General features: G+C 41.7%; 1 protein-coding gene across 2 annotated transcripts in view; it reads right to left on the bottom strand.

Moving 5' to 3' along the window:
* Window positions 1–23,441, bottom strand: part of TNFAIP8L3 (TNF alpha induced protein 8 like 3) — a 48,084-nt gene extending 24,643 nt beyond the window's left edge. Inside the window, exon 1 of one of the 2 annotated variants that reach the window (XM_074837125.1) lies at window positions 23,328–23,441. In XM_074837125.1, coding sequence (XP_074693226.1) covers window positions 23,328–23,379 — 52 coding nt within the window. In that variant the 5' untranslated portion in view covers window positions 23,380–23,441. Of the gene's footprint in view, window positions 1–22; window positions 106–23,327 lie in introns of those variants that run through there. The other variant, XM_074837126.1, reaches the window with a different exon arrangement.
* Window positions 23,442–24,147: the final 706 nt, after the last annotated feature.

Genomic DNA, 24,147 nt, shown 5'->3' with positions numbered 1-24,147 from the left:
GAGTCTCTCTGTAGGTACTCACTACATGAAAGGTTTCTTTCTTGTCCAAATAACTGCTGCTGGTTGTGCTTAAGTTCCTGTTTTTCTTTAGGACCAGTTGTTACGCAGAGCTTCAAAGCTTGTAACTTCTGATGGCTCATTTATATTTGTATTGTTCATTCTTTGATAATGACCATGTTAAAAAACCTGTAGAAAATAGTGCAGCACAGAAAACATCAACTTCTGTGGTAGCATCTATGCTGTTCAAGTTACGCAAGGAGATAGATGTAACTCCATGACCTAATTTATTAGCAGGGGAACAAAGACAGATTAATTAAAAACAAAAAAATCCACTAAACCATAAAGCATTCCCTTTCCTATTTGGATGAAATTCAAATGTTTACCAAGAGGTTATGCACCACCACTCATGTGCTATATAGTACTTGTACGAGCTGTCTCTAGAGAAAAAAATGTCACAATTCTCCACAGAGGTTTGAGTTTATTTCCTAGGTAAAGCATATTATAGAAAGTTACTTATCTAGGCTGAGTCCTAGACTGTAGACCTGGGTAGACACACGCAGACCAGAGCAGTCCATGAACTTTCTCCAAGACAGTGAAAAATGTAACTAACAACACCTAGTCAATTATCTATAAGCTTATGTTTACTATATAAGTACTCTTAAGTGAAGAAAAGTTAAATAATCTGCAAAATGAAACAAAACATTGAAAATCACTGCAGTAGACTATTGAGTGCTTATTCCTTGGCAGATCAGCCTTTCCCATAGCTGTACATAGGGCCTGCCTTTATGGCTGGTTGGAAGTTTGCCACTCAAAGAACTAATCAGAATTATTTATTTTTTCCAGCACTTTGGAGTAGATCGCAAAATCATTTGGGTATCTGGCGTATTTATTTAGCTCTGTTACAGGTTCATCTAGTTGTCGATGATCATTTACGAGATTTAAATAAAAGTTTTTCCTCCATTAGTGCTGGAAAATGAAACCAGATTATGTTACTTGGAAAAATGATGGAAATTATTCTTGTAGAAGGAAGACAGAAATAGCCCAACACAAGTGGATTCCGCAGTTGCCAGTTGAAACAGCAGCCTATTTTGTGCTGCGCCTTTCACTGGTTCATTTCTAGGGTTGTTCTCTAAAAAGAATCTACAGTTCATGGGTCTGAGCTGCTGCTTTCTGTCAAGTGGAAACCGAGTGGCTATTCCACAGCCTTTTTCCAAAGGCTCCTTTTGAAAGCTGAAACACTGGAGCACAGAGATCTGCCAGAGCACGCCACTGGGAATGCAGGAATGCAGTCCTTGCCTGGTGTCTGTACGTCCTGCCAGCTCCTCCCTTTCTGCACCAACAATTCTTGTGCTGTAACAGCGGCTATCGCTGCTCATGCCGTACATAGGAGTTTTAGCCAGAGGATTCATGAAGCCAAATCCATTTGTCATGCATCCACATCTCCACCAGCCTTTACGAGAACTTGCCTGAAACAATGTTCAGCGGTACTCAGACTTGCAGGCAGAGTGCAGCTTGACGCAAACTGCTTTCCCTCCCACAGAGTGGAATTACCCTGCCATGCTGCTCTGTGTGATCAGATATTAAGGGACTGGCGCTTACAGAACTATCTACTGTTTTCATTAAAGGCTTCTTTGGGTTAGTTTCAGGACCTCAAGTTTTCTGGGCACAGAACTACCATCTAAATTGATGTTTTTAGGACATTGCAACAATCTCCATAGGGGAGACAATATGTCGGAAGTTCTTGCTGAGAGTGACAGAATTAAGGTAGTGAATGACGTGCCTTGGGTAGGGGGAGGACAGTTTGCGACCGTGTGCAGAATGCTTCTGCTTTTCCTTTACATTGTATAGGGGCAGCCAGAACCCTTGCTACTCCTGGTGAATGCAGTTCTTACTCTAAAAGCCCTTAGGAGCAAGCCAGAAGAGAGGTAGTCTGTGAGGCATTAGCCAAACAGCATTCACAAGACAGTGGATGTCTGTGATTGTTATAGTCAAGCTCCTCTAACTCATGGTTAGTTTTACTCACAGATTAATCTCATCAAGGATAATTTAAAACCACTGTGCTAGGCTCAGGTAGGGCTGTCAGTCCCTTGGATAACATTCCTTACAATCAAACGATGCATTAGATTTGGGAATCAGCAACAACTTGCCATTGTAGTGAATTATACCACACCTCACTACATTTTCACAATGAGTTTTATAAGGGCAATGGCACACTAAAATACATATTTATGTACTTAAGCACATGCCCTTAAACAGATTCTTGTGGAACATCCACCATGCTTTTTCAAACTGCATTCTCACAAGCTTCTGTCTAACTCTTACCAATCACAGTCACCATGGATAATCTTTTATGGCTAGAATTGAGGATTTTTATTAATACTGTATTATCTGGGGGTAATGAAAAATATAAAGAATCCCTGCAAAACTCTTCAAATTGCTTAAGGCCACCATAAGCCCTTAGCAGTACATGGACCTTAGGTCCTTATTGAAGTGTATCTTATATGGAGATCTTTTTTACCCATATGAATTTCACAGTCAGAGCTGGGATGGATAGAGGAAGGACAGGGAGAAGGGAAAGCCTTATCCCCCTTTCACCCTCAGTTTTCCTCAATTCACTGATTTTATTCTGTGCTTGTGGCTGTACAGTGTATCCTCCTCTCCTAGGTGGTGGCTGCATCCATCCCATGCTGGTCTAGGCTATAACCTTCTTCTGCCCCTTTGCCAACAGCTTACTTCCAAAGTAGCACTTAGCTGCTCCAAAAATTATCATAGCTTCTCTTTTGGGTCACAGCCAATGTGGCCTCTGACAAACTGTTTAATTACAATACATCTTAAAAGCCCGCTGACATTGCAATCAGTAGTAAAATGAAATAATCATTGATTTCTTACAAGATGTATCAATCTTTATACCACATGGAGAGGAAGGAAAATAGAGGCTTGAAAGATAATAACTTTTGAATCTCAGTCTGGAAATAGAAACACACACAAAATATACGTATATATTTAACAAATAAGGATTTTAAACATTTTTTACATTTTTGTAATTTGAAAGCTCTCACAGCATACTGAACACAAATGTCTTTCAGTTTTTGGTTGCAGAGTATATCCTGCTTAATAAACCATCAACACATAGCATGTTGGCTCTTTAAAGACCCACTAAAATGAAGGCTATCTAACAGAGTGTAGATGTAGCCAGTTATTAATGTTAACAGCACCCAGGTAGTCTATGAGAATCTCTGCTGAGAAGGCCATTGCATTTGTGTTAGAAAGGCCTTTCTGTAACATCCCTATTTGGAAAAGAAAAAGGAAAAGACACTGAAGCAACTTTTTATTTTCTTCCCCAAGCAGAAGTTATGAAAATACTCTCCATATAGAACTGTACAGAGGGGAAAAAAAAAGCTTTCACAGCAGTTTCTGAGGTATTTAAAATTCCCTTACTCGACTTAGTTAAAAAGTAGTATTACTGCTACCACAAATTTGCTAGAAAGATAATGACAGATCTGTCCTGAGCTTCAAATAGCAGACACTTGTTCATTGTTCGTTCATAATGAACTACCAAATTTTCATTCATGTTTGGAAATCAAATGACAAAATCCTTTGACTACAGCTATGTACAACAAAGGCACTAATTAGAAAATTCCCTGGCAAATGACAAAGCCAAAATTTATTTCTGTTCAAGACCATGATGTTTAAACTTACTCCGGTAAATAAGAAATGCAGAAGACAAGGATAGTCAGATATATTTGTGTAACCTAAACATTTTTCTTCCCAAATAATTATCTTTTTAAATTTCCATATAAAAAGTATACCTTCAAATTTTCTAAAAAAACCCAGCAGCATCTTTTACTTCCCACCTTCTCCTAAGCTGTAAACCTCTTCCTTCTGTATATGCTATCCGTGTGAGAGAACAAATTCCTCTTTTTAAAAGATTTATCCAATCACATCACCTTTGTGTTTGTACCCATCAGATTTCACACTCAAGCTGAGAATTTTCATTAAGGTCTGCAAAAGGACAGATTTTGGGACACAGCTAATCATGATTCCTTTATTCTACCCAAGTGTTATAAAACATTCTGGGAAATGTAAATTTTTCAAAGCTTTTTGCCATTTGAACATTTTGATTTACAACAAATTTTTAGTTCTTCAGTTGTATTGGTTTGTGCATTTAAATATAAACTTTATCCCTTTCTTCTCAGGCTAGGAATACCACTTCACACATGAGCTAATTAACTACAATTTAGAATTGAGTAGGAATGATTACTCTACTGTAATGCTGCTGTTTCTTAGCAACCGTGAAAGATACGGTGAAGGATGTGAAAGAGAGACCCAAATAACATCGTTTCCAGATTGAGAACTTCCACCTAGACTAACCTGGTAGTGGGATAGTAAATTAATTCAAAATTTCCATTTGCCTACTTCAGTGTTATGTCCCTTGCAGGCTCTAACAGTGTGATTTTCACAGTCCAAGATTGCACTTAAGCATTTAATTTCCACAGAGCTGATAATACCTGCTAGCTACTACAAAAAACCTTGTAAAATTTCCTTAGAAAACTATTTTCCTGCTTCCTTCCCACATAACAACTTATGTCTAGCACTAACTCCTCACTTGATGGGCGTTTTACCAAAGTAAAACTGCAAGGTTAGGCCTTGCTTCAATGTTACACAATAAACAAAATTTATTTTATTAATAGCAAAATTGGTAATTATGTTTTTCCCCATAATGCTAATAAAGTATTTTTAGCATTTAAATTGCTTTACTGTACTCTGAAGATCTGAAGATACTTATTTCGTGTATTAACCAATTTTACACTGCAAGACAAACGCTGTCACTGATTTTCAAAGATAATAAAATTTTAAAAACTCTGACAGCTGAAAGATCAATTAAAAATCAAATTCCTTTAATACTTGCAGAATCTTTTTATGCCTTGCTATGCAGTCCTACTCTGCAGCTGCTACTTGCACATGACATTGTCAATACTGCAGATTTAATTTTTACTCTGGAAGGGATGGAAGATTGGTCTCTGTGATCCTATTTATATTTTGCTTTTTTAGCATGGGAATGTCTGAAACAGAAAAACCACACAGCAGACTTCGAAGTACCAAAGTGAGGATAAAAATTAATTAATGGCTCAAAATAACATGAACCACATAGTCAGATTTTGGTCTATGCATCTGAGACACACAGAATGTGCAGTCATGGGAGATCCACACGGTAACACTGCTCCTCACAGCCTCTGGGAGCTGGGAAAGCCCCAGCTGGAAGGGATGGAGGTCTCTGGAAGTACTGATAGTCTCATTGCTACCCTGAGGGCCACAACCCCTACCAGGATGCAAAACTCCCATAGCTTCACCTCCAGTGTGTAAGAGAGAGCTGCAGCCTGTCATGGGAAATGCATGTGGCACAGAATGAGGGAAGAACAGTGGTACCGGGATGCAACGTGACAATCTGCCAGCCCTTCTGCAGGGGGACCGTCCTAGGAGAGTCTAGGCCAAAGGGCGTTGCTGCTGGCTCACCCATGGCACAAGGTGCTCCTCATCAACAAATTGAGGGTTTCACTGCCCAGCTGCACCTGGTGCTTGAAATAGAAAGGAGGCAGGGGGGAGGCTGGGTTATTTGCTGCAGGGGAATGTGGAGAAGGCAGTAGTCCAGGACACACAAGGTAGGTGTGTAGGTTCTTGGTATTGCAGGTATGTCTTCTAGCTTGGGAGATCTTGGGGCTGTTAGTTGTTGGAGGCTCTGAGAAATTTTTTTGCTGGTATCACAGTGTACTTTGTTCTTATCTGGGCATTTGCTGCTGTCCTGAGCTGGAAGGAGCCTTGGTTTAACTCAGTGACTTCTGTGCAGCCTACAATAGTATATTGGGTCCTGCATGGATAATCTCTGCAAGGCATAGCAGCTTTTTCACAGCACTACAGGGCATGTGTAGGGGTAGGGTTTTTGTGGTCCTTCTGTGTTGCATGGGCAGGCACGGGTGGAACCAGGGTTTGTCTGGGTCGTCACTTACAGTTTTGTTTCATTGCCTCATGGAACTGAGAATGGATCCAACTGCTTGTGTAAGTTGTTGACTTTTTGCAGAAAGAAGCCAATCTAGATGTATAAAAATCTGAAGCTGTAGTTCTGTATTCAAACTTAGTGGTGTCTGGCAGGGCGTTCTGCAAAGTCCTGTGTGAGCTGAGGAGTCAACTGCTGGCACTCTGTGTGGTAACACATTCATCAGTCTGCCTGACTATGTATTTAAAGGACTCTTGTTTACTCTGTGACTTTAATATTAAGGTTAGTTTGGTGGTGTTTGAATTTTTGCTTGTTTAGGTTGTATGGTTTTCTGGGGTTTTTTTGTTTATTTTTTAAAGCAGAGATAGTATTTAGTAGTCTGAAAGAAAGAGAGAAAACTGTTGGCTTAAAAAGTATAAGCGAGTATACACCCCACGCCCAAGTGGTGGTCACAGAAATGGTGTTTTCTTGCAGTGTTAGCTCCCATGGTCCCTGGGAATACCGTTCTATTACATTTTAACTGCTTTCTGCTGAGGTATTTTATTTTAATCTAAGAGGCAGATGAATGTTTAACTCCTTTAATATTCAAATGAGTATCATCAAGGCTTGATTAGTTTATTTCTGGCAGCAGAATAGCTGAACATTATGCCAACTGCTTTCTGTAGCAATCTTGCTCCTGCACTGTATTTCACTAATTTTGTTAGGATGTGCCTTCCTTGTATAGCCCAGAGTGACTTTGTAGCATGCTATTTGAGAGGAAAAATTACTTTTCCCTCGTCTCTCTCACATGATAAAACTTAAGAAAACCTTTGTGTTCACAAGTTCCAGACTTGCTGCTCCCAAAGGCTGGCTTGCAGGCAAATGGAAGGCAAGACTGTACTTGGTTTAGAGTCCTGTCTCTGTAAGGCAGGTTGCTTCTTTCTCCTTCTGTAGTCTGGCGCTGAAGAGAGCCTGTTTTCTCAGCCTTGCTGTATTTTGAATTCATAAAACTGAATGAAAGACTTGGTGTTCCTGGCTACAGACTCAGTAGAGCAACTCAAGACCTGGTCCTCACAGTGTTCAGCTGAGAGACCGCCTGGAGGGCATCCTGCCTCCCTTACTTTGCATGGAAATCAAAGTCTGTGGGAGGAGGGCTGAAGTGTCTTAAGTCTTAGTGGTCAGGATGAGGCTGAAATTTCCATCAGGACTCTGGAGTACTCCATCTGTTAAGATGTATTGTGAAACCAAACTTTGTTTCTTTCACCCATTCTTGTAAGTGAAAAAGTCCTCTTCTTCCCCCCCTCCTTCAGTCTGCTTAGATTTTTCCAGGGGGAAGTTATAGCACTATGAAGAAAGGTGTAAGGCTAACTCTAATTCATAGGTTCTAACATTCCTTTTTTTCCTTATTAAAAATCAGATTCCTAAGATAAATGGTCTGTTGAGTCTATCTGAGTTCACTTCAGGAACAGTTCTACTTTTGTGAGACTCTTTTTTTTTGCCATGCTATATATGGCTTCGTTGTAACATGATTAAAATAAAAAACCCAGATGTTTAATGTATAAAATTACATTGTCAAGTTTGCCAGAAAGTGTATCCTGCTCCTCAGCAACTGCACTTGGTATTAATTAGCCCCCCTGGCCTCACTGCACTGTTAAGCTGTAAAACAACACATAATCATTTGTAGGCTGGGAGTAGGTGGTGTATTTTTAATTGAGCAGAAATCCACCTTTTTACCAGGTGTAACTTACACTCACAAAGTGTTTCTAGTGGGCATTAAGCAAGTTGCACCTACAACCATCTACAGGAGAAAGTTCCCTTTTAGTATTATTTTTGGGGGGGGGGGGGGGGGAAGTTTGCCATACGATATGTAAATAGAAGATGTTATTGACAGACCTCCAGGTATAGTTTGCTGATGACTTAAGACTGGCTCTTTTTCTGCTTTCAAAGCCAGCTGGCACAGAAGGTGGCTGCACCTGGCTTCTGGGGGAACATTAGCTTCTGGAGAGGTGAGAGCAGTCCATGGTCTATAGAGCAGCGCCTGCTGTAGCAATTTAAGGATCAGTAATACCTGAGGTGATGCTGGGAGGGATTATTCTGATTGAATCTATTTAGAGAGATGAGAATGGACTGTGAATATGATGTGATAGCGTAAGATACACACAAGTGGTACACCCTGATCTCATGCTTTGACACACTCTATGGTCTTTCAGCTCGCTGCAGAGAAGGAGCGATAAGAATAACAAAGTGATTTTCTTTAACTTTTTCAGCTGTCTTTATGAGCCTCTACAACTGAAGTGTTTGCATTTACACTATGGAAATAAATGTTTGTGTTAAAAATCAGCTGCAACTTGGTGATCAATGAACAAGGCTTAGAAGCTCTAAACTCGAAGCCAGCAAGGGTGGTTTGGCTAATGTTAGGATCAGTGGGCTATCTACACAGATACTAACCGAAGTCATAACACTCTCCTGAAAGATTGGAGCTTTTATCTAAAAGACTATCAACTTTGAAAATGAGATGGAGTTAAGGACAGATTGCCAAAGTTATTCTGTCTGTTCACGTGGAAAGCAAAGTCAGGATAACAATTTGGTTTGGTGTGGAAAATAGTTGTTTACATCACCAAACTGAGCTTTTAATTGCTGTGTATTGTTTCAGTATCATAGAACACTGAAGGAACAAACTTTTTTTCAATCGTCTAATCCACTCCTTTCTCCAAGATAAGACTAGCAGGTTAGAAGAGAAACTTGTCTAATCTGTTCCTAAAGACCAACATCCCTTTGTAGCTTAATGGAGTGCTTGCAACTCTTAAGAGTTTCCTAATGTCAGACTAAATCTCCCTGGCTGCAAATATGCTGAGTGCTTCTTGTTCTGTCTCCAGCAGACGCTGATCCCCCTGTGCGTTAACAAACTTCAGCAATCTTCTGGTATGTATGTGTGTGAAAAATGTCCTGTAGTGATCTCACTTCTAGATTAAATAAACTGATCTTGAGAAGTGAGAGAAGGAAAATAACATTATCCACTACAGCTGTGTACTAGTAAATCTTCAACCTGTGTTTCTACAGGCAAGATTACTGTCAGAGCTCTATTAATGAAAGGCTCAGATGGACCCAATTTGGAGTTTGTTATATTTCAGGCCAGGTTTCATCTGGTTTTCTAGAATTTGAGGTTTAGTGCCAGGTTACCAGATCTTGTCACCTTAGAACAGGATTTATTATTCCTTCCACTAAGGCACTGCCTAGGATGAAGCAACAGAGGGCAGATGGTTTTAAAGCACAAATTCACACCCTAGAAAGTCAGCTTCCTGCAGACAAATCTTAACAGACAGGATCGGAAAATGTCCATATTCCTTGGCCTGCACACAAGTGAGCTTGGCAGCGAGCAGCCTGTTGAGAAGATTATGGTGTAGGTGGGTTATACATGTAAAGTCCACACAAACTGTTTTATGTGGAAGAACTGAAACAGGTTCTGAAGAAAACAGTGACTCTACATGCTGTGGGGAATACTTTTCATTGTCATTTACAGTGGGTTTCTTAGGGAGACTGTGGTCTTAGACTGTGATGTGTGTATTGGTCATGGAAGAAAGCCTGCATCCTATCACTTGATCAGGATCTCTTTTTGTGCTTGATCCCACCCTGTATGTTGAAAGACTTGTATTGGAAAATATGCCAGCAGTCATGAGTACATTAATTCTGCCAAACTTCTTTTGTTCCGGTAAATTCTCTTTGGGTGAAAGGCTTTCCTCACTTCAGTAAGAGGCTCATGTATTAAAGGGAAAAGCAAAACAAAGCAACACACGATAGTTTCAAATTATGGGTTCTATTTTTATTCCAAACATGTTTTCACTGCCAGAGATCTAGACAGTCAGAATTGGAAGCAAATGGAAAAATGGGGGGGGGGGGGAAACATGTGTGTTCTCTTCAGCTGAATTGCTAAAAAATATGAATTTTCTACTTCTGTTTGTAACATTTTTTTATCGTCTTACGATAAGCAGTAGCACTGCTTATTGAAAAAAAATTCAGTCATCTGTTTAATATGACAAAAAGTCAAGTGTGGTTAAGATAAACCAGTGCTCAAACCACAACCTTTTATGAAAGACTTCTGAAAGACCATATTGAATGCATATGTATCTTTCATATTTAAGATGTGTTAACTGCAGAGATGCAGCTTCTTTCTTGGGGATAGAGGTTCTCTCATAATACCTACAAAAGTACCTGCGGTGATTATGCACTGCATTGATACTGGTATTTACTATCTTTTAATAAAATATCTTGGTGTTCTCACTGTCCAAACTCATAATGGAAGACACTCCTGACCTAAAAATAGTAAACACACAAAGCAGAACAGGAATGGGAAGAGAAATAGATACAACTGAAATACTTGCTTAAGGCTGTGATTAAGACCCTGCTGTCAGTCCAGTACTTCATCCATCAGATTGTGCAATGTCCCATATGATATCCTTTCAAAAAGAAATTAGACAGATAGCTTTACAAGGTCCTTAAATTTCAAATCCTATTTGCTTTGAAATCAAGAGGGTGTAACAGAAATCGGAAGTGGCAAAGTTTCTTTTAAAAGATATACAAATGAAGGATACCTTTTACAAAGTTGGTGGACAAACTGTTAATATGGAAGTCCAGGCTTAATATGAATACAGTATTACTAGTACACACACCTACTAGGATGTTAGATGAAGAAAGGAATCCTGCTACTGTTTGATTATGTTTGGTTTTTTTTATGATGGAAAAACTGAAAAGAGAAAAAACCCTGGAAACCCTTACTCGGATATTTTCTTTCAATTTTTCCAAACGAGCATGTGGAAACATGGTGAAGCTTCTTAAATACTGTCTTCTTCTGTTACTCTGCACGTGTCTATCCCTGTGTACTCTGTTAGAACAGCTCTAAATGACATAAACCCCAAATCAGCATTTCATCTGTTGAAATCTGACATATCTGGGCATATGCTAGGAGTATCCTCCCTATACTCTTTAACTGTAGCTATCTAACATTTCCTCTGTGATGTCTGCTCTGCCTGAGTAACTGTGCTATTGCTGAATTGGCCACCCTGCTTCCACTGGCTCAGGTAGTACCATCCTGAGATTTTTTTTTTTATTTGCTTTTTCACTGTAAATTGTTTGTTTTAGGCAAGATAGCCTCTGTTTCCCCCTTACCATCATGAAAGGGGTGTGTGTGTGTATATATGAGCTCAAGTGAAAGTCATTTTAAATACCAATTTCATGTGTGCCTGCATATATATATATATATATGTGGGGTTCTTTTTGATGGATCTGCTAAAACCTAACAAAAACGCCAACAAGAGAACCTACTCCAACTCCTGGCACAATCCAGGTGTGCTACCCTCAAGGCCTGAGAAAGAGTTGCAAAAGGTCAAGATGCAGATTTCTTACTGCGTAGCAGCAGCATTGTGTGCAGTTGCCCCTAGGGAGGCAGCTTCCTAGCCATGGTGTTCCCCAAGGGCACCAGATTGATTTATCCCCAGTAACAGTTTACAATTTTGATGGCACAAAAATGCTCCGTAGCATTCTTTCCTTCCAGCAGCTGTTCCAGCTGTTATTCCACACTGTACCTCTCAAGAGTTGCAGAGCCTATGTCTTCTATGACTTATTCAGGTCTTGCCACTTGTTAAAAATATTTAAAATTTAAAGTCTTGCCAACTGATGCGTGTGCGCCTCCTATTCATGGTAACAGGGCATGATCATTACTAGAGTGAAAAATGTGAAACAACAGCTGTACCATTCTGCAGAACACCGTTCTCTTTACTTTGCTTCTGGTGTTACTTTACTCTTTTTGGTGTTTACTCTGTTTCTGGTGTTCTGTGTATTCTTATGAAGGAAACTACTTTTATATTGTTTGTTGTATTTCTGCCTCTCTAGGGATGATGTCAAAAAACCTACAGAAGTCTACAACTTGAAAGTAGTTTTTCTTCTATATATAGCATTTCCTTACTTAAGGAAAATTACTTGCATCTACGTATGTATAAAAAAGCTTAGTTATATTCAATTTAATGCTGTTTGAACTGGAAACATTTTTTATACAAATGTTAGACTAAAGCAAGTTTCCAACCAAATGAATTCAAGTAGATAGCTGTAAAACTTTCAGCAACAAAATTGCTGTGAGTTTTATGAGCTTTATGATGTCATGTGTATTTTTATCACTTTATCATGGTAAAGGCAGCACATTGCTTTAAAAGCAAGCTAAGTACTTATTTAAAGATTTGTTTTCAATCTCTTTAATAACATATAATCTGTAGAGCAGACAGAATTTGTATTTTAGTCATTGATGAAGTGACTAAGCACAGGTATCAACTGTCCCTAAATTATAAACCCTATTAAGAAGCATAACTACTACTTTGATGTCTGTAAAAGTGAGGAAAGAAACCAAGTATTCTAGAATTAGTTATTTAATGTAATCGTACACATGCTATCTGAATTTCTACCAAATGTGGCTATGAGTAAAAAGGAGCTCTACAAATACAGAAAAGCTGTTTCAGTAACAAGTATATAATCCAAAAAAGCTCTCCCAGTCAGTGGTTGCCTGCATTGGTTATTTGGTATGTTTAGTCATACTTTATTTCAGTGCACTGCCAGAGGTATTTCACATGAACCTTTCTACCTGCTTGTCATTGACTGCAGTAACTTCAAGGAAATTAAATTCTGTTCTATGAAAATATGGAAAACATTGAATAATGGTTCCCCCCACCATCACCCTAAATTCTCTTCCTACACATCACTTGTTTCTGTCTTAATACAGCTCAGCTGTTGCTAAGGCAATATTTTCCTAGAGAAGTTCTAAAAGGTAAATACACAGAGCTCTAAGTAGTGCAAGAGCAACTGTTACTCATCTTCTGTACATGGATGGGCAAGCATAGACATAGCTTTTTGGGAATTTGAAAGCTGCACAGACAGTTTGGCTGCAAAATCATGTAATGCAAGCATGTCTCTCCTGCTGTGCTGCACCAGGCAAATGGGGAAGGGCTGCACCAGGGCAGAGCTGTGCTCCCCCTGTCTGCTGGGCAGGTGCGTGTGTCCTCTTGTGTTCTGGCAGATCATGTGGGAGAGAGACGCTGCTGAGGACGAATGTGGTGGGTCTGGCATTTAGAGTTGGCCATTCAGAGAGATACTGTGGTGGAAAATGGGGACCCTGTTTCTAGCCACCCTGGTGATGGAAGATGAAACTTAGGTGTTGGGGTGGCTGCTGGCAGACTTGGCCCTGATTCAAGCTTGACTCAGCTCAGCCAGGTCAGTGGTGGAGTGAAAAAGGTGGGTGCAGGCACTGTGTTGGTGTTCTGCTGGACCTGCACCTGGCAATTCCTCTGCTTCAAGTCCTTTCCCTAAAGTCCCCCTTGGTGTACTTCTGTGCTCTCATCCTTGTCTCTGGCAGAAATACATTGGAAGAGGCATTTCTGAAGTGAAGAAGAGTTCAGTTACTAGAAGCATCTCTCACCTTCACTGCCTCTTCACAGCTGTTTAAAGCTTCTGCTTGCTTTCTAGAGGCAACATCGTGAATCCTCTTACAATATTTTTTTCATTAAAAATTATTAGAACTTTTAAGAAAATATATAGGTAAACTTGGGTGGTTCATCACAATACTCAGCAAAAAGGCTAGGCTCTGGTTCCCTTTATTCCATGTAATTAAGCAATGTCACTAGAAAGCAGTGTCCTCCTCTGACCTCCTTTGATCAGTGACAGTCACAAGTTGCTGTGTCTGGAGAGAAATGCAATTCTCCCCGGCCTAATGATTTGATCTTATGGGGGTGAGGATATACTGTTTCCCCAAGTAGTTGTTTGTTCAGGAATGCACTCTGGAAATAACAAGGAAGCTCTTGTTATCTGTGGAGACGCTACTGTGTTCTTGCTTTCTGACAAATACTGCATCTACCTGTTTCAGTATTTCAAAATGAAATTAACTTTCCTGTTCTCAGCATGCTTTCGATGACACTGATCTCATTTGCAAGCCTACTGTCTGTATCGTTTGTTTGCAAGAGGAGGAGGGTTAGTTCCTCTTGCAAGGCAAATCTGCTTCCAATACTTCTAATTAGAAAGACAAGACAATATCTTGCTCCCATCAGTTTTCCCTTTCATGAACTACAACCTGACAGCATTTACTCCCTTTTGTAGTGGCAGAAATCATAAACTGAAGAATATTTGAGAAGAAATGAGCTGAAGAAGAATCAGATCAATACTGGAAGAACTGAAGCTTGCAAAAGAAGAGCATATTGGCTGGTGAACGGGGGAAATTAGAGATCAGTTACCCACATCTTTTTAGCATGTATCTGGAGAACGAACACAAATTGTTAGTATAAAAGGAGAGGATGGGTGGGAAGAGGAAAAAATAGAAAAAGATTCTAGAGGTTAGAAGATGGAGAACATAGCCAAAATCTTGATATCTGCATTCCTGCCCTTAGCCTGTTTCGTAGCATGTGGCAGTCAAAGGGAAGGTGCAAGGAGGGTTCTGACCTTCCTTGCCATCTGCATGCCACAGTACGCTGCACGTGCCAGGCCCTTTTTTCAAAGCGTGAGGCATTGCTTTGAAATGGTGCAGTTCCACTCGCTGTTCTTGATGTAGTTAAAACATCCATTTTTACCAGCACAAGCTGTTGCGTATAGCAACATAACATTGAAAGTGGCTATTTTCTGGCTGTTCGTAACCATGCTTTTAAACACCTAGCACTGAGTAAAATCAAGCACAACTTTCTCTTGAACTTGTTGAAGTGAATGATACCAACTAGCTAAAAAGAACCCTAGTTCACAGTTTGGAAATCAGCCTCAAAGCTACAGGAGATATCCTGGTCTGGAGAATAAACAGATACCAGCTGATTAACAACTAAGTGTTGGGACTGCTCTAAGCCCTCAGGCTTAATTTGAATTAATCCAAATTTTAGTTAAAACATGAAATTATGGAGAGCACTGGTATTCATATGTCCGTAAGATGATCTGTTCTTGGCTTTCCATCAATTCAGTATGATTTCTGTAAGGGGGAGTGTTTTGTGGAGAAATGCCAGTGGTGACTGTTTTGGATGAATTTACTGATCTGGGTTTGGTGGGTTTTTTGTTGTTTTGGTTTGGATTTTTTGTTGTTGTTTTTAAGGGGGGAAGGGGCAGGGGTGCAGGCAAGACTGAAATCTGAGCCATATCTGCCCCAAGGATACAAAGTGTTATGTATTTCTTATGCAGGATGATATCTGATACCAATCTTTAAGAACTGATATGGAAATAGACTCTTAAAAACAAATACAGGTAAGAGAAGCCAGAGAGACCTCATAGCTGAGGTCAGGCTAGACTTACAGGATAGAAGCTGGTTTCTGATAGAGATGAGGTTAAATCACTGAATAAAAACTTCCTCTTAATTATATAGACCCTGGTATATTTAAATGGCACCAGTTAGTCCAAGCTGGGGCATACTGGTGCTCTACAAAGTTTGTGGAAGTGGTCTTCACATATACTTAGGCTTGAACTTTTTATCCCATTCCCAAATTTGTAATCCAAGTCAACATTTGTCCTCACTTATTCTTTATTGTTTTCTAAGAAGCCCAGTAGCTGTGCATCATAATGACTGTACTGATTATTTTTGCATCTACTGCTAAACGTTTCTCCTAAAAGTGGAGATAATTAATGAAATAATGTATCAAAATACTGACCAGTATCAAAATAGTGAGGCACCAACTATAACTTGCTTTGAAATGAACACGAAGGTTGCTCTTGATACCTTTAACCTACATCACTCCCAGAAGTCAGAGGGAAGGGGAAACAATGCACAAATACACAAAGTTAAAATTAAATGCAAGTAAACAAAACCTAAACATTCACCTGGCATAACACTATATGGCGCAGGTTTTGTTGGAAATATCACCTGAAAGATGGTTATCTTAATTTAAAAAACAAACAAACCTAAAAAAACTCACTTTGAAAAGTCCAAGAAACAGTGATTTGACCATGTAAACTATGTGCTCTGAAACTAAATGGAAAACTATTTCGAGAGGAAACAGTAACACAATAATAGCATTAATATATTTCTTGAAAGAGAGAAAATTTACTTTTTCCTCTAACACAAGTTGCTTGGATAAACAAAGTTAATGCCAGAAATGAGATGCTCATTGGTGGTAGTAAGGTATTCTGCTAATTTTTACTATTTGTGTTTCAGAAGATTACCTTTCATGTTAAACTAGCACCAGAAGATCAATGGAAATGTCTTCATGGTGAAGTGTTTGTTTTGTATCATAGATCAAAATAATCTTCCTGCCCTATTTTCTGTCATTACATCAGGAGCTGTTAGCCAAAACCTTCATCTGTACAGAGAGACTGGTCACTCTGTCCCTCTGTGGGAAGGCTAGACAGAACCAACTGATAAAACTTGACTTAAAACAGAATCTCTATCAAGGAGGGATTAGTGACCATTGTAAATGACAGGAAAGTGACTTTTGCTCTTTCTCAGCCTTTTTCATTAAAGATGGCTGCCTTTAAAAGCAGAAAAATCACTGGCTACTAGCCAGCGTCTGAGCTCAACTTGGCTTCTCAAGAAGATGTTTGAGTCTTGGGTATGAAGTCAATTACTGCAACAAGTCTTCCCATGAGTCTCCTTGTCAGATGCCCTCCTGTAATCTACCTGACAGAGTGATTTCTTCAGACAAACAGCAAGTAGCACACTTTTAATTGGGCAAGGCTCCAAACCCAGGTCTTGGCCCAAGGCAGCTGCTCTGAGAGAAGTCCACAAGTAGTCCAACAGCCTGGACAGCCTTGAGCAGTGCACCAGAAGTCACAGTCATAGCGAACAATCTCTGCACCGTGCTCTGACCACAAGGTCTATGTCTGTAAATAAACTGGGACAGAACCTGTTGTACATACATTGTACTGCCATCTGGATGCAAGCTGAATTCTTTCCCACACTCCAGATGTTGTTTAATTCGTACTGGCCACTGTTATCCTCTGTCTCATGCCAGGACATTTTGTGGGAGGCTATCTGGCATGGGCTGAAACAGTGCCAGGAGTATATTAATAGATAAACGGTTTAGAGGATTGTGTACCACTGCTTGGGCCCACAGCCAGGTCCTGCTTAGCTTACTAGAAAAGACAGTGAATGCTCTTAGAAAGTTGCAGGGTTCTCCTGCTTTCCTAGGACCTCGGAAGGCCTGTTCCCCAAAGGGGGATGCTGTGGGTAAAATGCAAATACCAAAGGCTTCTCAGGCAGACCAGGTCTTCAGGAACTTTCTCATCTATCTGGCCTACTGTTTTCCTCTACCTGGGGTTTATAGATTTGTTTTTCTGTTATCAGCAAAATCGGGTAACTTATTCTTCCTATTATGACTTCTTAGCCCTTGGTGTAGATGAGAAGAAAGGACAAAAGATTTATTTCTTCAAACAGGAAGTGTGAGGTTTTTGAGGAGATGCACTCACTGCCTTGTACAGGTCATCCACTATTGCCAAAATAGCACATCAAATGGAAAGCACTCTCAACCCAGGCCTTTGGCAAGGCAGACAGGAACAGTCAATGATTGCTTTGTGGCAGGATATTGCTTCATATTCCTATCTATGAACTTCATCTGGCATCATAAATTCCTGTACCAAGGCTTGTCCATATCCACATATTAGAAAAAGTAGAGGCTTTCTGTTCACTGACTGCTAGCAGCATCATAAGTTCATGTGGGAGCAGCTCTGTTTGGGGCTATGGAGAGGCCCTTACAACCATCATTCACGTAAGCGTAAAATCAACCTCCCTGACTGAGAAACAGGCTATGTCTCGCCTAGCAAAGTTGTGGCTGGCTTCTGCATGCTATCTGCGTGTCTGGGTGGTGCTAGCATACCCTGTCCTAAAAATCAGTAGTTCTGATCAAGAATAGCGAATATTTATGCACCAAAACAAGTTAATACAACATCCTTCATGTGCCTGCTATCCCTACTAGGGAGTCAAGATTCTGGTTCACCCACGATAAGTCCTTCTGAGGCCACATGTTTTCATATGCCATCCTCTCAAAAGTAGGAAGAAACTAGCAAAGCTACTGAAAAGAGTGTTACCTCATACACTATGGGCTGTTGCTGCTTAGCAGTCTCATCCCACAGATGCCGCTATTGCGCAAGCAGGTGAGCTTGGGCTTCAATCCAGTGCTTCATGAAGTTCATATTTCCACTTGATTTTAAAAAACACATGCCTGAACAAGTTGACCTGTTCAACTAAACTATCTATTCTGCTTGTCCAAGTTGTCTATTCAACTTGACAAAAGTGGGATTATTTATGGTCCTTACTATCATCACAGCATGATTATTTTTTTTGCCTTTCAAATTTTTTACTTTTTCAGATGGACGAGGCTCCCAATCTGACAGTCACTGTGCTAAAGAGGGGTCTGCATCTAAATCAGCAGCCCAGGTGTTTCCTGAAGAGAACAGTAAAGAGATCCAAAAAATATTTACCCAACCAGACTCTTGGCTCACACGCTTGCTCTAGCTGCTGTTCTTACAGGCCACGCTGCCTGCTCATGCCTGCTGAGGTGTCTTTTGTCTTTGGAGAAACTTGGACACATGCTTGCCTCAGTTTGCAGTGGGATCCAAAAAGCCCCGTAAGAGGTGCTAGGTCCTGTCTGTCATCTGTGCATCTTTTTTTCAGATAGCTTTGTTTTTCCTTTGTTTTCCAGCAGAAGGGAAGGGAGAGCCCTTTATTAGATGGGTGCTAGAAAGCACTTCATAACAGAAGCATCCAGTAGAGTCTGCACCTTCCACTCAAAACTGGTTTGGTTTTTCTTCCTAGCTTCCATTCTTAAAACATGCTGTTATCTTCTGCTGGCTTGTCTAAAGACCAGTAAATATTATTGCATATCTGACTTGGAACTTTCTATGTAGAATCAAAACAAGGCTTTGTTAAATCAAAACCTTCTTAGTTCAAACACACAAGTATTTCTTGGGGCAAAGTACACCTTTTGCCATGATAAAAATTGTTCAAATGACCTGCGTGATACTGCAAAAAGAGTTAGAAAATGCCTACTTGCCCTTTATATCATGTAAGCATGTTACTGATGTCTCAAGTGCTAAATATCTTACAGTACACTTTCTAATTAATCTTATATTTACAAGAAGATATTAGCTCTTGAATGGCATTTAAGTCTGTAAAACCGTGATCAAAATATGTAACAGCCTTAAAAGATTAATATCACAAAAATACAGGCAGTTCATGTAGCATGGCAAATAATTTGCAGAAAAAATTATTTGCTAAGCATTGCAAATCAAATAATATTAGAGCTGCAGAAAAATTATTCATGTCTGTCAGGGCAGTTTTACAACACTCAATGTTTAAACCTGTTGTTATTTTTATTAATTATATATTTATTGTCAAAGGTAGAGTTCGGGTAACTTATCAAATAATTTTAAACGCATAAATATTTTTGTGCCAGGAGTTGCAGGGCAAGATCTTGGCCCTATTGAAGACCATAATAAAACTTCTACTGCCTTTATGGATGGAAGCCTGGTGATACGGTTGTCTTCATTTTGTTATCCCTGGCATCCTACAAAGCTGTAGGCTCCACAGTGTTACTGTTTCAAAAAAAAAAAAGTAAATCCCATCCCCAGTTTAGATCTCTACTTGGAGTGCAAGCTGCTCTCTTTCCTAGGCCAAATGTCTTTTGGCTTTAGTGGGAGAAAAGCCAGAGAAGGGACCAGCAACAATTTACTCTCTAGGATATGTTAAACTTCATAAAAACAATCTGTATTGTTTCAAAGACCATACAGGCAGTTTAGCCTCTAGTTATAATATGTTAATAGTGTGACATAATGGTTCCGTTAAACATGGAAATCTATGTTCTGACTTAGTAGCCTGTAGAAAGGCTTAAAGCATATCACATAAAAGCTATATGGCCAAATTCCTGCCTGTTTCAGCCAGGAAACCTGGGTCAAGGCACACCAAATGAAGGTCTGCTGCATTCTTCCTCCTACATGCAGAATCTCCAAATCCACTGCAAAACCATTGCTGTTGGTGATGACCTGGATTTTTGTGAAATGTTACTCGGAAAGATGGCACAAAGGATTATGCTTTCATGTAGTAGGCTGCCTATGAAAGATCTGGGCAAAAGTCGTCCATTGCGCTACTGTAGAGTTTTGGGTTTTTTTAAAAAAAAAAACAACCTCTCAATAGGAGGACATCAAAAAATGAGAACAATGTTCTATTTTAAGATTACCTGTTCAGTTCTCAAATGCTCATCTAGAGGACAAGAAAAGAAATGTGACTAGTTGCATGTACAGTAAAATTAAAGAAATTTCACAGAGGGTAGTGCTAGTAAGCACGTAACTTTTTTCTTTTGCATTACAATATATAATTTTTTCAGAATCGTGAAGACCTGTTCAATGCTCTTAATAGGGGTCTGTTTCATGAGTAACCTTTTTAAAAAAAACCTTTTTAACTATATAGACAACTCAAACCTGAAGCAGTAATGGATAGGTGTTAGGAGACTTGTGGAAGCCAAGACCATGGAGCTGGATGTTCTTGTGTGCAGAGGTGTGGTGCTTGTTGTTTGTTTGTTTTAAAGTACAGCTAACATCTTGCACTACTCACATATAAGGAGCTTTTTGTTTGCGCCAAAGAAATATGAAGATGCTATCATGACAACACGTTCAGAATAAATACAGAAAAAATACTTCTGCCTCCTTGGAGACTCAGCTTTAAGTGGGCTATTAAAGGAAATGAGGCTGCTGGGATCTCAGAGTAAGATTCCAGCTGGCTCTTGGAAGCCAAGCGTGTGTGGCAGATGGTGGGGGCGTACAAGGTAGCCTCCTGTCCTGTGCACACCCGTGTGAGTCCTGGGAATGGCAGGGGTGCTGTTCCACCGGGACAGAGCAAGAGGCTGAACAAGTATGGCATGAGTAGTACAAATCCTTAAATGGGGATATGTTTTTAAACATCTGTATTGCATAGCGTGATGGAGCCCTAGTGATAAAGTAAACTGTATCATGCTGGGCTTGACCAATCAGACAACCTAAGTGGGCAATGGCTACAAGGAGTTTTAACTGTATGTAAACTGAAGTCATTGCTTTACAGACTTGGAAGTGTGAGGACTGGTAATGGAGACAGTAAGCTAAACATTCAAGTTGGTGTCACTGTCAGTACAAAATCCTAGCTGTTCTAAAATCGAACCATTACTAGGACTTCATCCCAAATACCTCTCTGAAGCACCCTGCCTGCCCTGCAAACTGCAGGCAGGATGCCCCAGTCACTGGGATCTGTGGGGTGTGGCACTTCCCTGAACAAGGTGATGACTGAATCCCACGTTATAACCCCTCAGCTTCTGTGCCTGCAACAGTGACTGACAGCGTGACTGCTGAACACCCACATACAGAGAGATACTGCACTGTACATATGGCAGAATACAGAAAAAAGACCAAATGAAATCTAGCAAAAATGTATTTTTTAGGAGAGGATGGGGGATACAAAGAGCAAGTAATTCTTTAGTGCAGAAAAAATGGTTGCAACTGGTTAAGACAAACCCACCAAGTTTTCATTCGTTTTATTCTACTGCATAGGCATCTGCCATGTATGGTTAAAATACCAGATTTTTATTCTCTTAGATAGTACAAAGAAGGAATAGAAAAGAGGAGACTGATGAACATCAACTCTTGGCAGCTAGCAAGTGATGACATAAAAAGCACTTATGGCAATCTCTAAGCATAGTTATTGTTAATTTATTTAAAAGAAAATCCTCTTCAGAACAGGAGTAAGTTGTTGGCAGGAGCTATATTACATTAATTTGTCTATAAATGTAATGTTGGTAAGTTGTACTTCATGCATTGCTCTGAATATTTGGATGAAAAACTATAGCTGTTGGTGGTCTTTGTTAGTAAGTTCAGCCTGGAGCTTTATGAATATAAGGAGCTATGTGACCTGTTGCTAGTCTTATTTCATTCTTTAGATCTGAAGTAAGAAATTAGAAAGCAAGATATTGAGTAAATATCCCTAATATTTAAAATTGAATTGGATTTAAGACTATGCTATAAACTCCTGTTCTGCTGACAAAATCCTGTTCTACTAGACAAGGTAATACCTATTTATCTTACAACTTCCTACCGTTGTTCATCACTGCTGTGTTAATAGGACAGTTAAAATATTTCACAAAATATTTGGCATTTTTTTCCTGTTGTGGCTAAAATCCTGTTTGGTGTTGATCCCTTTCTTTTGGGGGTGTGGGGAGGTGCCAGTTGGAATAAAGTTTCTAAACTGGACAGCTCATGGCAAAAAGATTTTTCTCGAAGATCTCGTAACATGTTAACTTTCTATTTGGATTTCTTACGATCACTAGGACAATTTCAGGCATCATTCCAAGCGCGCTCACTTGTGTCTGAGGCCAGTTAAATGGCTTCAGCGACGGTGCCTGCTACTTCCACCACGGGTAGCTGGGGGTCAAGCAGGTCCCTTGTCCACCGGTGTCACCCAGTGTCTGTCATGTGCCGCTGCGGGCAGGGGCACACAGGGCTGGTGGCGAAGGGTCAGAGACCCGGAGATGTGCCCGGGAGAGCGGGTGGCCTCGAGCGAGCAGCAGTTCCCTGCGGCCCGGCGCTGGGGTACGTGCTGTGCTGGTGGAGCAACCTACCGACCGGCATATGCTGGATTTCACACAAGTTTATTGTCCCCGTTTACTGTTTGTGCAGGACAGCCTTTGATTACAGCGCATCAGCAACGGTTGGTTTTGCGTAGGACACAGGAATGTGGAGATTTGGAAATGGCAGGAGAGGCTTTTTTTTTTTTTTCTTTCTTCTGTCTCATCTAAGAACTATGTGGGCTGCGGCAGCTAGACAGCAGCATTTTATGGTTGTTGGTGACAAGTTAAGACTTGAAAACAAAAGCCGAGCGGCCCGAGGGCCCTGCACGCCAGTCTCTGAGGGAGAGCCCCCCCTTCGGCACACGGGCTAGCTGCTGTGGTCTTGGGGCGACAGCAAAATACCCCCAACCGAACCCAAAAAACTTCGCCGCCTCTGGATATAAAGCACAACGCACCGGATTCACGCCAGCGCTGCGAATTTAACCGGCTGTCACCTCACGGTTGAACGCAGCTCTCGAGGGCAGCGCTGTCCCCTGGCCGGGGCAGAGCGGAGCCCGGCGCCGGGCCGCACCCCTCCCGCTCCCGCGGGCGGGCTCTGCCCGGGCAGCTGCCGGGCCGGGGGGGGGTGTCTCTGCCCGGGCAGCTGCCGGGCCAGGGGGTCTCTGCCCGCCGGCCCTGCCCGCTCTCCCGCCGGGCGCGCGCGGGGCGCTCTCCCCTCAGGGCCGCCCCGGAGCTGCCTCTGGGGCAGCGAGGGGTTCCCTCCGTCCTTCTCGCCGTCGCCCCCGGCCCCGTGGCCGGCGAGGCGGCGCCGGTCCGTCAGGCAGCAGCCCCCTTACCTGCGGGTGAGACCAGCTCGCCTTCGCTGAGCTCCCCGGAGTCCGAGTCCATGCTGCAGGTACCGGCGCGGGAGAGAGGGACCGAGGGGCAGCCCGGGGCGGCCGCCGCTGGCGGGAGGAGCGCCCGGAGCCGGGGAGCGGGAGCCGGGAGCGGGCGGCGAGCAGAGCCGGCTGCCTCCTCCTCTCCTCCCAGCCCGGGCGCTGGGTCGGCGCCACCACATGCAGCCACCTCGCTTAGTGCCATTGGCTGCAAAGGAGGAGCGGAGACGGGCGGGCTCCGGCGAGGGGAGGAGGGAGCGGGGGGGCGCGGCGCAGGAACGGGCTCTTCCCCGAGCCTGTTACACAAGTTGGTGGCGCAGGCGGCTGCTTCTGCCCGGCCGGGCCGCGGCCTCGGGCTGGCGGGGAGCGGGGTCCGCGGGGCGGCCCGGCGGGGGCGAGAGCCGGGACCCCCCGGAGAGCGGCGGCCTCCCCGCTCCTGAGGCGGAGCTGAGGAGCACGGAAGGGACCGAAATGACAGTCCTTTACCTTGGCTGCCTTCGTGTCTTCTGCTTACTTTGTCTTTTCCTTCTTCTCTTTTCCAGGGGACATCTCCCCTGACCCTCAGTCCTCGCTCTGTCTCCTTTCACCAGCTCCCTCTCCTTAATGGTCAATTTCCTCAAAAATTAGTCGTTGGTACAGCGGAGGCCAGCAGGGAAGTGTCAGCCCTTATTTTGGGTATTAGTGCCCAGAGGAATATTGAAGGAGTGGATTTTGCTGCTGTCTGCTTGCATGTTATTTGTAGGCTCAGGGAGACAGGGGGAAATGAAGACTGTTAGAAGAT

The sequence above is a fragment of the Strix aluco genome, chromosome 12, assembly GCF_031877795.1.
Source record: "Strix aluco isolate bStrAlu1 chromosome 12, bStrAlu1.hap1, whole genome shotgun sequence".
In the NCBI taxonomy this organism is placed as follows: Eukaryota; Metazoa; Chordata; class Aves; order Strigiformes; family Strigidae; genus Strix; species Strix aluco.
The sequence above is the reverse complement of the archived record's forward strand: the minus strand, read 5'-3'. Positions and strand labels throughout refer to the sequence as shown.